At 37.2% G+C, this 20,249-nt stretch overlaps 1 protein-coding gene across 1 annotated transcript in view; it reads right to left on the reverse strand.

Annotated features, from left to right (window-relative positions):
* Positions 1-2,308: 2,308 nt before the first annotated feature.
* Positions 2,309-20,249, reverse strand: part of LOC140931523 (metal cation symporter ZIP14-like) — a 20,634-nt gene continuing 2,693 nt past the window's right edge. The window contains exons 3-12 of the mRNA XM_073381331.1: positions 17,378-17,522; positions 16,781-17,068; positions 12,402-12,881; positions 10,779-10,950; positions 10,212-10,381; positions 9,528-9,725; positions 7,871-8,014; positions 5,509-5,824; positions 4,044-4,231; positions 2,309-3,176 (exon numbers count right to left, since the gene is read on the reverse strand). Of these exons, the coding sequence (XP_073237432.1) occupies positions 3,033-3,176; positions 4,044-4,231; positions 5,509-5,824; positions 7,871-8,014; positions 9,528-9,725; positions 10,212-10,381; positions 10,779-10,950; positions 12,402-12,881; positions 16,781-17,068; positions 17,378-17,522 (2,245 nt within the window). The 3' untranslated portion in view covers positions 2,309-3,032. The remainder of the gene's footprint in view (positions 3,177-4,043; positions 4,232-5,508; positions 5,825-7,870; positions 8,015-9,527; positions 9,726-10,211; positions 10,382-10,778; positions 10,951-12,401; positions 12,882-16,780; positions 17,069-17,377; positions 17,523-20,249) is intronic.

Here is a 20,249-nt window from a genome sequence, read left to right on the forward strand (position 1 = left end):
GTGATGGACGTTAATAGGATCAACTAAAGAGTTTTCCGTTTATTTGTTTTTCCATCGGCCGTTCACGGAAGAGACCCCAATCGGACCCAATCGCACTAATTACTTAAGTAATTGAGCTGAACATTTATTCATTTATAAGCTGGACGTTTAATTTAATTAATATGTTTTTTTTGTAGTTTGGGGAAAGATTTGGGGAGAATTTTGTAATGATTGGGGTGATTTCCTACGGAAATAAGATTGTTATAAGATGTTTGTGGGGCTTATGGAAGTAAAAGATGAACAGTATGGCTTGGGGGCGCTGAGCAATATTATTCCCATATCTTGTTTAAACTGAGCGTGAATCTGAGTGTTGTGGAATAGATTACTATTCAGCCTGACCTGCAAAATTGAAGGTTCTACTAGTCATTCTACTTAAGTCGCGACATCGCATGATCTCCGAGCGACTAGTACAAACCGATGTGCCGAGCGGCCCAAGGTCGAAACGACAAGAAAACATGAAGTCTTCTTCTCGCTTTGGCGTCCAAAGACAACTGCAAACTGAGGTTTTATAGCCTGGAACCAGGCTTCGTAGTAGGGGAAAAGCTCGGGTGAAACAGAATAAATCGGCTAGCGAGCCAGCCGAGAAGTGGACAAAGTTAAATGAAGTTAAAGTGAGGATGACACATTGCTTTCTATATATTTAAAAATCAATTTTATTCTCACTCTGAAAATATCACTGTTTTCATCAAACACAATGCAAGTTTAAAACGTAATTAAATACTACATAAAATTTTATTTTTACGCTTAAACATGATTAATAATTGTATTAGCAATATAAGCGAGCAATTTCATATAACCCATGACGAGGCCATATTAGCGTCCCGCAATGACGACTAATTTTACTGTTTTCGTTTCGTTTTGGCCACTCAATCATGGGCATTAATGAAATCACTCCGTGATATCAGTTACTTATAATTAGAAAATAACTAAGTTTCTTGAATAAAACATTGTTGATAACATCTCTTAATGAAACATCTCTTGTATAAATAATAACAAGTTTACTAACTTCTTTTAAGAACAAAAATTTTCTCAGAACTAAACTATTAAAATTTTCAGTCTAATACAAATCGCAATATAGCCATCATCTGGTGATTGAAACAAAAATAAAATCAGTCCCTAGTTTATACAGGGTATATAAATAAAAAAAGTTATTTTCAAAAAATCGACAAAAAAAAAATTCCGGTGACTTTCCAGGAGAAAATCGGCTGATGTAAGTGAGAAAACTAAGCCCTTATTAAATAAAAATTTGTTTACGTAGTACATGTATATCAGTCTATATGCTGGTACACTGTTGGGAAAATCGTCTTCATCTTATACAAATTCATTCCAACAAGTACCTTGGTCCTAGAGGTTTTTGTTGGAAATTTTTCTCCCCGTGATAGAGAACGAGGCGCTCGGAGAGGTGAAAACAAGTTGTAAAGCGACAAGCAACAGAAAAACCTCTGGTTACCTTGCACTTGAATCTCACTTTCATGGAAACTACAGGGTCAGAGTGTGCCGACCATCGGATGCTGATTGGTTGATAATTTTACGAACACCAAGGCAAGAAACTTTCTTTTCAATTCACTTGTCCCTTGGGACAAGTACAATGTGTATTTTGCTTGTCCGAACCACAAAACTACTTGTCCAAAAATAGACAACCACAACAATACTAAAGGGTAATATATAAACTTCATATTTCATTTTAGCTCGTAGAATTAAAACTAACAGAACTCCACAAACTGAAAAAACATATCTTTTGATACATTTGTTTTAGTCATTGTGTTTACTTTTTGAATGGGCTGTTAAAGTTTCTCTTCTGAATCCTTGAACTCCATCTCCACATCCAATGTACATTGGGCTGCTTTTGTCAGCTAATTCAGCAGACTTTCTACAAGTTGAGCAGTACATTTTGTTTGTTTCTTCTTGATAAACGACCCAATCGAACTCTTTCTGCCACGCTGGTTGAAACTTTCTTATGCGCTTCGTTTCATACTTTTTCTTGTTATCTTCGCTTTTTTTCTTTTTGGAATGAACAACATTGCTAGTACCATCATCTGCTTCATGTGTTCCGGTGCTGACCTCTTTAATAAGCTAGTAAGTGTTGACTGAGACAAAGACATGACGCTTGAAGAAAAGCGCTGAAACTCGCTGAAACGTGACTGACAAGCACGTGCGATATCGTGAGCCTTCTATTATGTTGAACAGCAGGACTCACATGGAATTTAATGGCGGCACCTCCCACGACGAAATCAAACACACAACGTAAACAAAATGATATTTTATTTTACTTTCTGTAAGAGCTACTTATTTTTTAGAGCACTTTGGTTATTAATTACGGAAAGAATATTTTATTATATATCCAAAGAAAACAGGTAAGTATAGTTTCTTGACTTTTTTTAAGTTGGACCTCTACAACTCAGTCGTCCATTCGGACGACTGGGATCACGTTTTTCCTTGTCCGAACGGAAAAGTTACCCGTCCCAGACGTTCGGACGGCCCAAGTTTCCTGCCCTGCACCAAAATCAATTTGATTGGTTCGCATAATTTGGACTAACGATGGGACGATATGGATATCTTTAGCCGTAGTTCGTTCTTAGGTAAATTTTGTCTGTCTATACCAGAGAAAGAATTTATTTTTCCAAAATATTATACGTGCTGTTGTTACGTGTTGTTGGGAGTTGTTGCCCAAAGTTTGAAACCAGTCAAACGTTTCGCTGCCCAACAATACTGGGAGTTGTTGCATCCGTTTGCAAGTAGCTTTAGAGGAAGATTTTAACTTGCTACTCGCGACTAGTCTTTGTCGCTTCGCGCAGATCGTTCTCTTTCACGTGGAGAAAACTTTCAAGAAAAACCTCTGGGACAAGGGTATCCAACAGGCTACTTCTAAAACACTAAAATTAAACCAACTTATCTTCCCCAATTATTTCGCGATCTTGCTGCTAGTTCCCTTCCCTTTTCGTCTGAACATGCCTCCACTCACTAACACTGCACTACATATTATGTAAGTAGTGCTAGAAATTAATTGCCATTAAGTCCTCTTCATAGAGCGCAATTATCAACATAATCCCGAATCCAAGGACCAAACCGAAGTTCTGTAACAAGAACGTAGCAACAGGTTCTGCTTGAAGAGTTTCGCTGTGCATCAGGTCAGGAAGCTGTGTTCAAGAAAAAAAAAACATAACAATTATCAATTAATGTCATCGCCGAAGATAAGCTGTGAAAAAGGGCTTCAGAAGTTGCTGAGTGCCATAATCCACTTAAGAAAACCTAGGGAGAATGGGTACAAGCTTTGGGTGCAGTGATTTCTGGGATTATTACGATAGACAAGTGTTAGTTATGATTGGTCGATGGTATTCAACGCAGCCATTAACCAATGATAGCTAACGCTTTGGCACGCAGACGATCTTAAAAATCGTTGCGCGAAAGCTAGTTCTCATTCCCCTTACAATTTTTTTGAGATTAGGAACTCAGGGCTACAGTAGGGAGGTATCCATGGCAACCTGATGAGCGAGAACTACCCCTGTGAACAACTGCCAAGTTGCGCCATCAAAATGAAGGGATTTCAGTGGAAAACTACTTACTGGCCCAAGAACAGCTACAGGGTATGTCACGAAAAGATATTTTAGGTGACTTCCATGACAACAACGGACGATAACCTTATTCCGGATATCACTGAAACCTCATCCAACAACAAATTTGTTTAATCGCTGAGGAACTCCATCACGTAGACTGCAAAACAGTCGTTTTTTTCTCATTTTCTCAAAATCGGTTTAGCGTGGATTATGAGGCGTGTGATGCAAGAGAAAAGAAAAACGTATTTTTAGCGCCTCTCCCCAGTCTGGCTCCCCGTTTTAAGCCAATCTCGACTACTCGCACGTACTTGCATACGCGAAAATACGGACTGTTCTGCAGTTTACCCATAACGTTGTTTCATCCTAAATTGTCCATTGGGAAATGGACAGCAAGAAGAATTTTTCCAAAAATTAAAGTGATCTCACTCTCAATACTGATAAAACTCTTACCATGTCCACCAATGCGACATAAAGGAATATTCCACCAGCAACAGCAAATATCCAGAAACGCACATCAGCTTCTTGACCAACGTATATACCAATTGCTAAGCCAATATAACAAGACATGGCAGAAAATAAGTTGGCTAATAAAGCCATCTTGACTGTCATGCCAGCTGTCAGTAAAACTGCAAAGTCCCCTGTGACACAAGGAGAAAGAAAAGAAAATTGACTTAAGTTTTATTAATACAATTTTGTGATAATAACACTACTTCCAGACTGTAAAAATTTAAAACACTGGTACAGCACAAATGTGCTACCTTTATCAATTTATTTAATGTCATGATCAATACCAAACCACATGAAACCAGTGGTCTTTTCTGCGGAGCTCCACGCGCGCTTGAGCAGAGCCCCATACCTAAGAAAATTTGGTAATCTATCCTTCTAAGAAATTTTGATCATCACGTGACCGGACGTCCGTCCGTCCGTCCGTCCGTCCGCACCACAGGAAAACCAATGTGAAATGCCTGTAACCTGTATTTAACTTGATAATAGACATCCATATTATAGTCAATTGACAGCTGTCAAAACAGGGTATCCGCTGACCAGAGTCACATCACCGTATCACGGGCTCAGGTGCCAACTCATTGAGGTCACGTGCCTTTTGAAGTTTTCCGCTGACCAGTTGTTAGGTTTTAATTGATAGAAAACTAAAGTTTATGTTTTTCAGTTACATGGTTCTACCCTAAAGGTAAGCATAGATTTGTGGATTTCTTTGCAATGGTCTAAAATTTCATTGACTGAATTAAATTTAACATGCATAAATGGGAGCTTCGCTTTCAGCTCTGGCTAAATCTATAATTATATTAATCCTATGCAACATTCAGGTGATGTATCAGGGTGCAGAGAAAGTCAGTTTACTTATAGCTAGCATGTAATAGCCCAAAAGTCATTTCAACTGGCCTGAAAATAAATTATGACAGGCAGGACTGATTACAGTTCTTCGGTAACAAATTGAATTCCCCTAAAATCTTCTCTTGCCCATCGGGCAAGTTGAGAACAGAATTCACTAGCCTGATGGAAAAGTGCACTAGCCCCAGGCTATCCAAACTACTCCCCTTGCACACTGTGTATCTTTAACATGAATATTAAATAAATAATTTATAAATAAATTTAAATAATAATGTTACAGATTCGTAACAACAATACACGTCTCCTAAATACATAATTTGTTTGCTGTGAGCTCAGAGGTCAGTAGAGAGGCAACATTGGCAGCCACTATCAGACCAGTTTTTTAAGGACCCTTTGTGGTCCAGCCGCATGTTAAATCTGGGCCTGCCCCTCATTAAACTTCATCCGGGCCTGCCCCTCATTAAACTTCATCCAGCTAAGCTTATTTGAAGCATCATGCAAAATCTGCAACCAACAGAGAGATACTTACAATGTAAATTAAAAAATCATCAAGATAATTATTTACCAAGTTCATGAGGCAGCTCGTGACAAAACACAGCAATAGAAGTACTGATTCCACCAGACACACCCGAGCTTCTACCTTCTGCAAAAGCGGCACCAATGGCCAATCCATCACTGATGTTATGGAGAGTATCTCCAATGATTATCATCCATGCCACAGTGGAAATACTTTTGAATGATGCCTTGCCTCTTTCTACATCATCGCTGAAAACGAAGTGGCGTGATAAGCTGTGTTTAAGGCTTCTCATGCGATTATCTGTTGTATCTTGATGACCTTGGGGAACTCTGTCTTTGGGATCTTCAAAACCATCTTTGATATCCTGCTCAAGATTAAGAAATTTGCTTTCTTAGAATATCACAAACTCTCAGTTCAGAATTTAGAAATTTTCAATAAAAACAAAGAAATTAGAAAAGTGGCTCTTTCAGTTCTGGTAACTTTTTTGTGATTTGCAGCTGTGAATAATGTTGCCTGCTCCAAAAAACTTTGAGCTCTTTCATTTATGGAGCTAGAGATAAGAGGCTGGTTATTGTAACACAGATGCAAATAAAAGAGAAAGTATCAAAAACTTCAACATGTGCCTTGGTGCTCCAGGTCTGTCTGGTGTATTAGTAGTGGGTTGCAAATTATGGAATGAAAAAGTTACTTTAACAAAACAATTTTTTATGAGAATCTGCTGTTCAAGTGGCTCATCATTACGTAATTTCACATGATACACATGTTTCAAAGTCATTTTAACAATGTCTGTTTCCTGCACAGATACACTTTTTAATCATTCTTCGTTGGTGTATGTTTATGAATTTCAAATAATTATTGACAATTTGCTTGTTTGCTACCATTAAGACTTAGTGTTACATCTAGTATTGTAGAAACTAAAGGAAATTAATGGCTTGCTGAAAATTATTCATTTGAATATCACAGATAGACTACATGTAATCTTTCACACAGACATGGGAGAATTAATTGTTCAGAACTGATAAGCAACTGGCCAATAAAACATGAATGACTTGAAGAAAACTGATGTTTATAAGTTACTTCTGTTGATCTTTGATTATTTCATGATCAGTTAATTGATGCTTAAATGCCAGTTACACGTCTATGACACATTTTTAATAATGACATTTAAATTAATATCAGTATTATTGTTCTTAACATTAACCTCATATTCACCATCATCAGTATCTGTACCAGATACATGTTCATAAACACAATGGGAATGTAATGTACAAGAAGAACTTGTAGTGCTGCTGCTACTAAAATTCTTTATGGAACCATCCTTTTGTGACAGAAGACCAACATTATAACATAAACTTAAAATACAAATTTTATGTCATTGTTTGGTATCACTGCATACAACTGTAACATTTAAAAAAAAACACGGACAGAACTTTAGCTATAAATTTTTTTTAATGGTACATAAATTATTCTAATATACATGTACATCAAGCTGTATATTACAGAAATTTTAAATTAAAAATTGCTTTTAAACATGTACTTTATTAAGTAAAAAGATTCAGTCAATTTAGTGTGTCACATTCTTTATATGTCACTGTATCAAACTTTTTATGTTTAATTCAAGATCATAATTTCAAGATTATGGACCAGATTATCGGCCAAAAAAAATTATAATAAAATTATTAATCCCTTGAGCTGGAAGATTAATATTTTTCTGACTGCTCTGTGGTACTGGAACTACAAAGTTTAAAACAAATTGGCAGTTTGACTGTTTTTAATGATCCTTAATTTTCACTAAAAGCACTGGAGTATGACACCACATATACATGTAAAAAAGATAATATATAAAATTATATATACTTTCAGAAACAGGATTTGAAAAACCAAAACAACACCTTATAAAAGCCACTGTTATTGCTGAAGTAGAGATGTACAACCGTTATGATTACTTTTATTATAAAGGGTTTTTACTTATTGTTTGTCTCACAATAGTCACTTTGATATTGATTGTGATGTTTTGATCAGGTACTGCAGGGTTTCATCAGACAGTAGTGTTGATTTATTGAGTGGGACTATCATTTTGTTCAGTGTGGTCATTAGCGATTGGTGTATCATGAACCTTGATCATGGTTGGTGGATCAATTAATGTATTATTAAATTTATTATTAATATATCCTCCAATTAAATAAACGCATGATTTGTATTCTACACTTCTAAACTTTTTCTTTCCCACTTCTGTCACCATGTAAAGAATTGGCTCACGTTCTTAAACCTCAACTTATTTAAATATCACAACATAGTGAGCTCATGAGTGGCCATTACATCAAACTGTAACAAAAGTAAGCCTGAGTTTGCACATGTAAATGCTAAAATCTGGTTGGATGCTAAAACAATGCAATATCGTCACACTCACCATGTTTGTTGAAACAATGTCACCAATTTCCATGGGAAGCTTTTCATCACTTCTACCAAGCGGATTATCTCCTTCATGATGCTCCAGCCTGGAACATTTCCTTTTATTTTTAAAGCTCATGTGCCGACTTGAAGGTCCAGGAAGCTGTACAAAAAATGGAGCTTACATTAAGCTATAACAAGTGACACCAGAAATGAATATAAAGGAAAGCAGCACTTTCTTAATTACTTAGGCACTTTGTTGTGGGTTTGAAAATAATCAAACCTCCAGGCCACCATGTTGGTCTGTGATCTGTATCACTAAATGGCCATTTGTCACTTTAGAAACAAGAGGGAGATTAGGCCAAGTTCCGGAATCATTACTGGGGATGGGGAAAAATTGGCAAACAGCTAGCCTGCCAGCAAGGGGAGGGGCAGGAAAAGGAAAGAGAGCTTGCAACTCAGTCTCTGGAATTTGAATTCCACCTACAATTCCCCTGTGGCTCCTTGTCGACTGAGCTGTCAGATTTCCACCAATCAGCATGATGTATAAGTGAGTGCGAATGTAAACAAACAATGAAAAACACGTGCCAAGGGTTAAAAAATAATAAATGACATCATTACTAATGTCATCTCCACCACTCAACATTTCCCATCGACTTTTTCAATGCAGATATTCAAATTCCAGAGACATAGTTGCAAGCTCTCCTTTCTTTTCTCACCCTGCTGCCAGAGCGCCCTTTATTAAAGAGCTTGTTCGCAGTCTAGCCAATAGCTGAATAGTGTGATCCTAGAGGTCTTTGCAAAAGCTAATTTGGCCCAGTCTCCTCGTTTTTTAAGTGGCAAATGGCACAATAACACTGTACCTGCACATGTATAATTAGATTAAAATGCATGGCCTGTAATCTTGGTTTCCAAAGAATGCCCGTTAATGATGTAACGGAAACGATGTTGGACTTGTTTGCAAAATCATTAATTTTTCAGTAGTGTTAATATCAACTTTAAAGTTAAATCCAAGTTCCGAAACAAAATTCAACAAATACTTCTTTGAACTTTAGAGCTTGAGTCAGTGACTATATTGAAGTTTCTCACTTGCTCAATTACTTTAGCAATTTATCTTAGCCTTGGAAGGCAGAATAATTATTTTTATTTCATTTATTCATTTATCTTTGATTTTTTTGATGTAAATTTTTTTTCCATTTAATTTCCTTATTTTACCTTATTGTATTGTTATCTCAGTTTTCTGTGATCAGTTTTCTCTTATTTTATCACCTTAAGTTTTGTTTTCATCTTTCCCCTGCTCCCATTTAGCCTTTTATGCTATTAGCAGTGGGAAAGTTTTTTTCAGATTTCTTATACAGGTCTATTATCAACTGAGTGTGTAATTACTGTTGTATCTAAACTATGTGGAATAAAATTGTGGTTGATGTCTGAGGATGAAATAACTAAAGAGTAAGTGATAGTTCAAATAAAAGCTGAGTGCTGAGAAGCACTTTGCTGTGGTACCGTTTACTACACTAAGCATCATAAAATTAAAGGTGGTTTGGATTTTGAGTTTGACTGTGTAATCCAATGGCTAGCTGATTACAAAGATATACTAAAACTTAGGATCATGTTACTCATGTAATTTTAGAGTTCTCAGGTTTGAAACAGTAAATTGTACTATTATTAAGTCTGACCTCAACATCAATGTGGCTATGGCCACCATGATCTCCAAATTTGCTCTTCAAACACAGATGCATCAAAGTTTCAAACAAGAAAAATCCATAAATGGAAAGCAGCACCACCAATGCTATCCAAATGAATCCCTTCTCTTCTGAATGATCAGCATGGCTGTCACCTTCAGCAGTGTCGTCACGTTGATGGAGACCAAATGCCTGATCACAAAATGACTTATTTAATTTATCATTACAAGAAACCACTTTCAGGGTTTAAGCAAAAAGCTAACTAGAAGGGAAAAACTTAAACGTTCAGAGGTTTTCAGAGCAGCTTTTATAACAACAAAACCTTGTTTACACAGGTCTGGACAAATTTTTGAAGGAAAAAAACTTGCACAGATCTGGCCTTTCATTCTACATGGGACCTACAGAACCACATAAGTTTTTTAATGGCTATAAGTGCGCAAGGTTTTGATCTGATCAGGAGTAGGAAAAAACTTTTGAACAGTACGGTTCTACATTTGCGCAGACTCATGTTAACACAGTCACACCTAAAACATGCAAATTGTTCTGCACAGATTATGCACTTTAATGCTTGAAGCCAATTTCGGCCCCTTTGACAAGATGGACTGAGTGCCAACTAACATTGAAGGTAAAAGATATTTGACCAGACCAGTGTTTATAAACAGGAACGTTAAGGCTTACATGAGGTAAAAGATGAAGTAAGCTGTCTCCAGCAAGGGTTCCGACACCAAGAGCTACCAACATTGCCAAGATCTTCTTGTACATCTTCTTTCCTAGAAATGGAATAGTTGCCACGCCAGCTACAGATGTAAGGCTGATTATAGTCACAGCTGCAATGCCATAACCCCAGACTGGAGATAAGAAACAAAACCAAAAAGATCATGAGTTTACCTATTGATTTTTGTTGGATTTTTAAGATACTATTAAACAGAGCAAAATCCCAATATTAGAAGATAAGTCAGAACATCACAGTTGGTCAATGTAACATAATCTGGACAACAATACAGTTTCAAAATACTGGTGAAACACTACAATTTCCACAACCTGACTTGCGATGTCCAACTTGCAGTATCTCATTATTTTTTGCCTTTGTAATATTTCAACTATGAGTCAAAATAGCACTTATAATAATTAATTATATAATGCGAAATCTGGGTTTCCAGCCAAAATTCAACACTTGCATCTAATTGCAACCATTCAATGCCCTTCACTGAAATCTCATCTTCCTGTGTACACGTGTACACTTACTTTTTCCCATATGCTTTTCTGGATCTGTTTTTGGTTGCTTTGACTGCTGTTTGCAAGCTCTGCTCTTGGCTTGTTGAACAAAAGCAGGGCAAAGCTGCTTGAAGTCATAATCATCTGCTCCAATGGAGTGATCAATGTCAAAAACTGTCAGCATCTCATCGACCGAGTAACACTATTCACAAAACATTAAATATTAAACTTTAATATTCTTTGTAAACAAGTAATTGATCATTGTTCAGGAATACATGTATTGAATTAATCTAACAAAAGCTAAGGCTGAAAGCAAGCTAAAAAGGCTGTTATATATAGATATAATAGACAAAGCACAATCTCAAAATTTATCTAAAGGTCATACAAGTACAGTGTACTAGTTTCAACTTCTTTTCAAAGAACTGGGAACTATTGCTGGTTTTTAAAGTAATAAAGGTGGGTGTCGTTTAAAATAGCAATGTTAATGGTTAATTACTGTGAGAACTTAGTAAGTATTTTACTCAGTCAAGTATACAAATGCCTCAGTAAACATGGAAGTTCCTTTACCGTATAACACATTGAACTCAGAAAGTTGACCTGACTGATCTCAGATAACTGATCCTGATCCAGATCATCGTAGTCACTAAAACATGGAACAACCTACAACCACCTAAAACCACCTAAAACCACCTAAAACCACCTACAACCACCTACAACCAACTACAACCACCTACAACCACCTCAAAAAAATTCAACAACCACCTACAACCATCTACAACCACCTCAAAAACATCTACATTACCACTCGCAAACAATCTAAAACCATCTGAAACAAGGTATAAATGTCTCAAATAAGGCGAGACGACAACATGTCACGTACATGAAATACGAGAATCGAACAAAACATCCACTTCCCCCCAAAATCTTACTCTCCCTGGTCCCTTGTATCATCAACCATTAAGCTTAACACAAAACTTCCACCGCACTGTCCTCTTATCAAACTGCAAACGTGACCGCAAGCCCGAGGTCAGGTGACATTTTGCGGTTTGTCGTTTCCCATGAAAAACGTGATGCTAAAGGTCTCTATTATGTAAACAAATGAAACGTCAACCAAACGTCTCACTGGTACCCAGGGTAGAAAAAGCCAAATCAAGTCAGTCTTTCGAGTACGAGTTTGTTATTTTATTTTATTATTTTTTGTGACTTGATAGTTCATTTTGTAAAGTTCTTTAACTCTTTTAATATACTTAGCATGATCTCGCATTTCATTTCGTGACTTAAGCCAATGGTTGATGATACAAGGGACCAGGGAGAGTAAGATTTTAGGGGGAAGTGGATGTTTTGTTCGATTCTCGTATTTCATGTACGTGACATGTTGTCGTCTCGCCTTATTTGAGACATTTATACCTTGTTTTAGATGGTTTTAGATTGTTTGCGAGTGGTTGTAGATGTTTTTGAGGTGGTTGTTGTAGATGGTTGTAGGTGGTTGTTGAATTTTTTTGAGGTGGTTGTAGGTGGTTTTAGGTGGTTGTAGGTCGTTCCATGTTTTAGTGACTACGTCCAGATCATACCAATGGAATGCACCCTAAGCGTAAATAAGCTAATACACTGTATAGGGGTAAGGACGGGGCTTGATGTTAGTGTAACACCTACACTGCTACTTCCAGCATTAGTGTGTGCATGAGAATCAACTGTGCGGCGATGAAGGGTGTGAGATGCAGCAGATTCCTCCTGTGATGACACAGCAGCTGGAGCAGACCTTCGGCATCTGTGATTATGCCCATCATGGCTTTCACTTGAAGATGAGGCCATTGACTGAGAGGATTTCTTTCCAATACCAAGACTTTCAGTAATGCTTTCTAAGTCTTCTTCAGAAAGGTACTTTTTGTGATGAAAAAGTTCTTCCATGAAAAATTCTTTTGATGGTAGATCAGGTTTGGTCTCGTCGTGTGCATGACCTTCCTTGATACAGTATCCTTTAACTATGTGCAGGATAATGCTGGCACAGGCTTTCTCAAAATCATGTTGATCAAGAACCTTTTCTTCTTCATGGTTGTGTTCACCTTCCTCGTGATGATGGCCTTCCTCCTCTCCCTCTTCTATCTCTTTAAAAATGTCTTCCGCAGAAAAACACTGGTAAAGTAAAGAAGAATGTTAGATCTTTGACAGTATTTAGACTTTGTGATTCAGTAGTTTGCTGATTGTGAAAAATTAGACTTGGTGATTTGGTAGGCACTAATATTTCATTCCTTGCTGCTGATAGCAATGTTAAAATTATAGTATTTTAAAAAAATACATGTTAGGGTGTAGAGAATACCCCATTAAGGTGGTGGTTCCCACAATGAAACAGTTACAGTGTGACTATAGTCAAACAAGGGCACTTAGAAGAAGATTCTCCAATCATAATGATACCTGAAAACAAAGGATTCTCAAGTTATTTTGCAAACAGGCCAATAAAATTTAAGATTCATCTAGTATGCAACCACTGAAAACATTAAAACCATTTGAACTTACCAGACATCTCAGGAAACAGCCCTCAAATTTATGAATGTTATTGGTTCGTGTGCAAAAAAACTTGAGAATCTTTTGTTTTCAAAAATCATAGTGATTGGACAATCTTCTTCTAAGTGCCCCAGTAGTCGCAATGTAAGCATCTTTTTTTTGTCTACTCTATTTGCCCCTAGAACTAATCAGCTCTCCTCTGTTGCTCTCAGCCAAGCCTGTCAATTTCAATTATTATTTTTGACAGATTTACCTTCGAATTTCTGAAGAATTGCCTGGCTTCTAGATGTGATAAAAAAATACCGTAAGCTCAAGATAAATAAGTTTATATTTTCCAAGCAAAACAATTGTCCTCTAAGAGGACATGTGCTTACTAACAATGAATAGTCTGTACAATGAAAAAGGGCAATGACTGGTTCCTATGGTCAGGAGTAAAAACATTCACACTGTTTGCTTCCGGGACAATTATTTTCCAGAGGGAAAATTTCAATTATTTAATAGTTTGTTTCACTCAGTGTTTTTTAAATTTGTTGGGAATATGCACTGTTGCGAATTGTGTTTCTTTGCTGCAAGGTTTTTGAAAACATAAAAGTGGCATCAAGTACCCTCCTACCAGAGCTTTCTTTCTAACATGCTGTCTGCATACCTTGTACGAATCGTTCGCGTGGCAGATATTCACGTCACTTGGCTTGTCTTAATATGTTCACTGGTATTGCGTGCTGATCACATCTTTGAATCAAAACAAGCAATCTCGAAAACTAATGAGTACTTGTTGAATTATATCTAAGTTTTCAGTTTTCTTCAGTTTGTTTACAAACTTGTAGTTCCACGCTCCCTATCTTAAGGCCTACATACAATCTTTGAAACAAGATATTCATTTTTCTTAAACTTAGACAGATCTGTAATGCAGACACACTTGGCTGCATGCCTTTGGTGTCCATAAGATTTGACCGGAAATGCAGATCAGTATAATTATTAGGTCTATTAATACGGAGCTTAAGCAACCACGATGGCGACGGCAACGAGAATGGCATAAAACCAATAGGTTTGGATCAGTAAAAAAACAACTTTAATTTATTGTACATTTCCTTCCCGTTATTGCACAGCTACGACATGAAACTTCCCATTTTCATGTTTTATGTAGAACATAAACTTAAGACAATGATTTTCATTTTTTTTTTTCTAAACTAATTAACTTAGATTTTCAAAATACCAAATGACCGGCAGTAGGAAAGAGGAAGCTGAAAAAAGTTCCGAGTGTCACAAAACATGGTTTCATTTTCTGAGCCCAGCGTATACCAAATGCTAAACTTAAGATCTATAAATCTTTAAAGTCTTATAACATTTACGAAGTCTTTCACGTAGCTTGTCAGTCACATAGTTGGTTAAACAGCTTCATAAATGTTAAAAGCCATTCCAGAAAGAAACCTTTGCTCACAGGATAATGTAAGCTTAAGGTGGCCCGAACCTATTTATATGCATGCTGGTTATGTTTTTGATTTGCATTTTTCAGAATGAAAGATTCAACCGATTTCTATGATTTTTAGCATCCTTAAATCATGCATAAACAACAACGGATTTTTAAGAAAATGTTATTCATTTTCTTGTAGGTATAAAAACTTTTAAGATATCGGCATACATTTAAAACCGCATTTTTACAAAAAATGTAAATAACTTTGAAATCCCACGACAGATTTTTTCCTAACTTCAGCAAATAAGCCTCAGAGCTCTCTAGTTTTACATCTGCAAGTTTGAAGGCAATCGAGACCGTAGAACTCGCTGCACAAAATGTTGGTCAAATTTAACCTAATACAATGCTACGCTAACACATTTGTAAAAGTTGACGCACAAACAGAGGAAGACTGCCGACAGACTATCTCCTATCTGAAAGGATATTCCTACCTAAGCTTTATTGCAAGAAACAGAGTAATCAGAAACTTATGGCAAATACAGTTAGCACTTTAAGAAGAACAATTTTAAGCTGAGTGCGTGGTGATATTAAAGAACTTCTATTCATCAAACTTACTTTGTATTTGTCCCTCTCTTTTGGAAACAAATCTTAACAATGAAAGCAAAATATCGCTTCTACGAAAAACTGTCAAGCGTCGCAGGTTCCTGTTATGAAGAGAAATAAGGCTACCAACTCCAGTACTTCTAACCATCTATTTTTCAGCTGAAATGAAAACCCTTGCATTTGGTAATTTATTCGCCCTTTTAAGACTTATACCATCACATCATTCGCAAGGACAGTTGGCTATTGGGGATAATGAGAGTCAAATTTCTCTTCATCTTTATTTCCAATTCAATTCAATTCTTTATTTCACACTATATTAGATATTTACATAAGTATACGTAGGTAGGAAAATAAAGAAGCTGACAAATAATAATTACTAAAAGACATTAAGTTCATTTGTGTAAAGTGTCCAAAGTAGCAAGAGCTTTCTTCTTGGACACCGTCATGTTGAAATAATTGGCAGCAGTAAAGAGAGGAATAAAATCTCAGATAATATCAGTGATAGAACATATAAGCAAGGTAAACTTTCCGTGCAAATGTGATGGCAAGTGATGTAAAAGTAGAGAGCTCTAAGGCTTATTTGCTGAAGTTAGGGACAAATCTGTCGAGGGATTTCGAAGCTATTTATTGTTAGTAAAAATGTGGTTTCAATATATTGCCGATATCTCAAAGGTTTTTTAAACCTACAAGAAAACAAATAATATTTTCTTAAAGTTCCATCATTATTTATTTGGTATGCCAAAAATCATAGAAATCGGTTAAATCTTTCATTCTGAAAAACACGCATATATAACCAACACGCATACAAATAGGTTCGGGCCACCTTAGGGAAAGTTCATTTAATATGACAAGTGGGGGGGGGGGATGAAGATATTGAAACTCGAAGCTTGAAATTTTAGCAGCCCCCCTCGCTAGCGGTTCAATTTTTTAGGAGCCCTCTCCTTAGTAGTCGGAAAAATTTCAGAGCCCCCCCCCACCTCCTCCTTCAATTCCTTTGCTCCCCTGAAAAAAGATCGCTAGACTGTATTAAATATATTTACCGTTATTGTCTTCAATGGTTTATACTATGACAAACTTGAGATACAGTTGTGATACAATTTTCTAAAGCATTTTTAGGATGAACAAGAGTGTAATAATTACTGAGACTGCATTTGTTATATCTGTAAACCACGTGATATAGCTGAGTTGCACAGGTCATTAAATTGTTGAGTTGAAAACCATCCGATCTGTATGATGATGTCATGTGTTGGTTTTGAAGTATACAAATTTTCGGAGCCCCCCCTCCTAGCGCAACAATTTTTTCAGAGCCCCCCCTTCGGGTGTCTAAAAATTTTCGGAGCCCCCTTTCAATATCTTCAACCCCCCCCCCCCCCTTGTCATATTAAATGAACTTTCCCTTAAGTTTATTTTAAAAGCGAATTGATTGAAACAAAGTTTTCAAGAAGGAGCAAAGACCGTGCCGAAACGACCTTTTTTTAAAACCCCAAGACTGCTGTTATCCTTAAATTTCACCTACCTTCTTTTCAGTTAAAAAGTCCCCGATCGTCTTGTTTATCTCCTCAAGAATTTTATCGAGAGCTTCGTGAGTGACCCCGTGTTCGCCATGACTGAAATTCCTCGTAAACGAGTCGAAAAGTTCGCTGTGGTTCCTGGGAGAATCGCAACGTTGTTGACCAGAATTCTTTTCACGCCCTGGCAAAAGGTAGTACACTATCGAAGGACTGATCTCTACAAACTCCGAGGAACTTAAGGCTTTTGACGGTGAGGATCCAGAAATATTGAGCAGTTCTATAGGGCTGAAACACTAAAAGAACAAAGTGTGAAAGTGAATGCACATAATGAAAAACCGCGTGGTCGAAGACATTGAGAAAGGTCGATCGGTCTTACGGGGTAAAAAAAATCCAGTTATCTCCTTCTAATTTGAGCTTAGTTTTACTTTTTCATTTTTTTCCTTTCTTATTAAAAATCGTCGTAATTAGTTTTCAGAGATATATATTTTTTCGCTGGAAACTTTTACCGTACTAAGTTAAGTTTAAGACTTCTAAGTTTTAGTGTAAAATTTTCATCTTTTTGGGCTATTTGGTCCTATTTGTGCCAACAATACTTATCTTACCCTTCGGTAATCCGGACTCGGTTGGTTTGCAAAGCAGTTCAAGAAATGCAGCTTGTCAAATAGCCTCTGTAGATCATCTGACTTCAAGGAATCGCCATTAACAGCGTCCTGCAATTCTTTGAACGAGTAAGGCACGTGATTTCGGCTTTCGTGTGAAAAAACAAACTCGTAAAGAGACAATTTCAAGTATAAGAAAACGCCAATTTTTAGGAAGAACATTTTAGTTTGGCTGTTACACAGTTTTCAGCTCCAAACGTTACCACACGCCACACCATTACAAGCCGCAGGCTCGATTTTCGGGGGATTGCGACGTTCAACGTCGCAATCTTCGCATATTTCTGAAGGGCGAGGCGCCAAGTCTAATGTTTTGAACCAAGGGTTATATTACATCAAGAGACCCTGAAACACAGGCATCACGCTGAATATTATCCAAAATCCGATTACTAAATTTCGCTTTTGAAAGCAACACCACTTGTCGTAAGATTGGGCGCATCGCATAAGAGCTAAAGACTTAAGAGGGAGAGAAAATAAAAATCTACTGAATTATATACACTAACAAAAACGAAATATGAACAAAAACAACAACTCTGTAAGTGTAACGACTAGCTAAAACACGATCGATTCAAGCTGTGACTTACTTTATACTTTATCACAGCTTCTTAAGAATGAGCGCGCTGCCTGTAAGCCATTAGGAAGAGGAGAGAATAATCTACTGATTTACCAAACTAACACAGCGTATAAAAACTGCAATTGGCTAGGTAGTAAAACATGAACGAATGTTTCAATTTAAAAAATCTCTCTTCACCTCTTAAACTTGGGCGCGCCGCCTGGAAGCCAAGGGGGAGAGGAAAGAGTAACCAAACTAACACAGCGTATGAAAACTGCAATTGGCTAGCTGTTGGGAAACATATAGCGCGTTACGCAACACAACGTGCCTTACCCTAAACATAGTAATGGAAACCTTGATCGCGTGTATTTTTAAAGAGATAAGGAATGTATTAAGTTGACAAGTTAATTGCTTTTGAATGTTACGTGCGTGATGTGATAAGAATATGACACATAGATATCTTATAACAAAAATGCCAAGACTGTGTATAAGAAAAGAGAGTTGTTATGATTAGGCAGAATGAATTAATGAATGTACGGTGTAGTGAACGAGGATCGTTGCTGGGAATAAAGATATACAGTCCAAGTCCCGAGTGTTTGATTGAGTGTGTGGATATTCCCGAACACTAGCTAGTAAAACATGGTCTATTCAGCTACGAGTTTTTTACCGTTGAAAAAAATCTCTCTTCACCTCTTAAACTTGGGCGCGCCGCCTGTAAGCTAAGAGGGAGAGGAGAGAAAAAATTACTGAATTATCCAAACTAACAAAGCATGAAAACTGCAATTGGCTAGCTAGCTAAAACATGACGATTCAATCTACGAGTTTTTTACCTTAAAAAATCTCTCTTCACCTCAAGTTAAACTTGGGCGTACCGCCTGTAAGCCAAGAGGGAGAGGAGAGAATAATTTACTGAATTATCCAAACTAACATAGCTCATGAAAACTGCAATTGGCTAGATAGTAAAACATGATCGATTCATGCTACGAGATTTTTAACCTTGAAAAAAATCTCTCTTCACCTCTTAAACTTGGGCGCGCCGCCTGTAAGCTAAGAGGGAGAGGAGAGAATAACCGACTAAATTATACGAACTAACACAGCGTATAAAAACTGCAATAGGCTAGCTAGTAAAACATGATCACCTCAATCTACGAGTGTTTCAATTTAAATAAATCTCTCTTCATCTCTTAAACTTGGGCGTGCCGCCTGGAAGCCAAGAGGGAGAGGAGAGAGTAACCAAACTAACACAGCGTATGAAAACTGCAATTGGCTAGCTAGTAAATCATGGTCTATTCAGGCTACGAGCTTTTTGCCCTTGAAAAAAATCTCTCGTCACCTCTTAAACTTGGGCGCGCCGCCTGTAAGCTAAGAGGGAGAGGAGAGAATAATCCACTGAATTATCCAAACTAACATAGCGCATGAAAACTGCAATTGGCTAGCTAGTAAAACATGATCGACTCAAGCTACGAGTGTTTCAATTTAAATAAATCTCTCTTCACCTCTTAAACTTGGGCGCGCCGCCTGTAAGCCAAAAGGGAGAGGAGAGAATAACCTACTGAATTATCCGAACTAACACAGCGTATAAAAACTACAATAGGCTAGATAGTAAAACATGATCGCCTCAATCTACGAGTGTTTCAATTTAAATAAATCTCTCTTCACCTCTTAAACTTGGGCGTGCCGCCTGGAAGCCAAGAGGGAGAGGAGAGAGTAACCAAACTAACACAGCGTATGAAAACTGCAATTGGCTAGCTAGTAAATCATGGTCTATTCAGGCTACGAGCTTTTTGCCCTTGAAACAAATCTCTCTTCACCTCTTAAACTTGGGCGCGCCGCCTGTAAGCTAAGAGGGAGAGGAGAGAAAAATTTACTGAATTATCTAAACTAACACAGCGCATGAAAACTGCAATTGGCTAGAAAGCTAAAACATGACGATTCAATCTACGAGTTTTTTACCTTAAAAAATCTCTCTTCACCTCTTAAACTTGGACGTGCCGCCTGTAAGCTAAGAGGGAGAGGAGAGAATAACCTACTGAATTATCCGAACTAACACAGCGTATAAAAACTACAATAGGCTAGATAGTAAAACATGATCGCCTCAATCTACGAGTGTTTCAATTTAATTAACTCTCTCTTCACCTCTTAAACTTGGGCGCGCCGCCTGTAAGCTAAGAGGGAGAGGAGAGAATAACCTACTGAATTATCCGAACTAACACAGGATATGAAAATTGCAATTGGCTAGCTAAAACACGATCGATTTAAGGATCC

Source organism: Porites lutea, chromosome 3, assembly GCF_958299795.1.
Source record: "Porites lutea chromosome 3, jaPorLute2.1, whole genome shotgun sequence".
Taxonomy (NCBI): Eukaryota; Metazoa; Cnidaria; class Anthozoa; order Scleractinia; family Poritidae; genus Porites; species Porites lutea.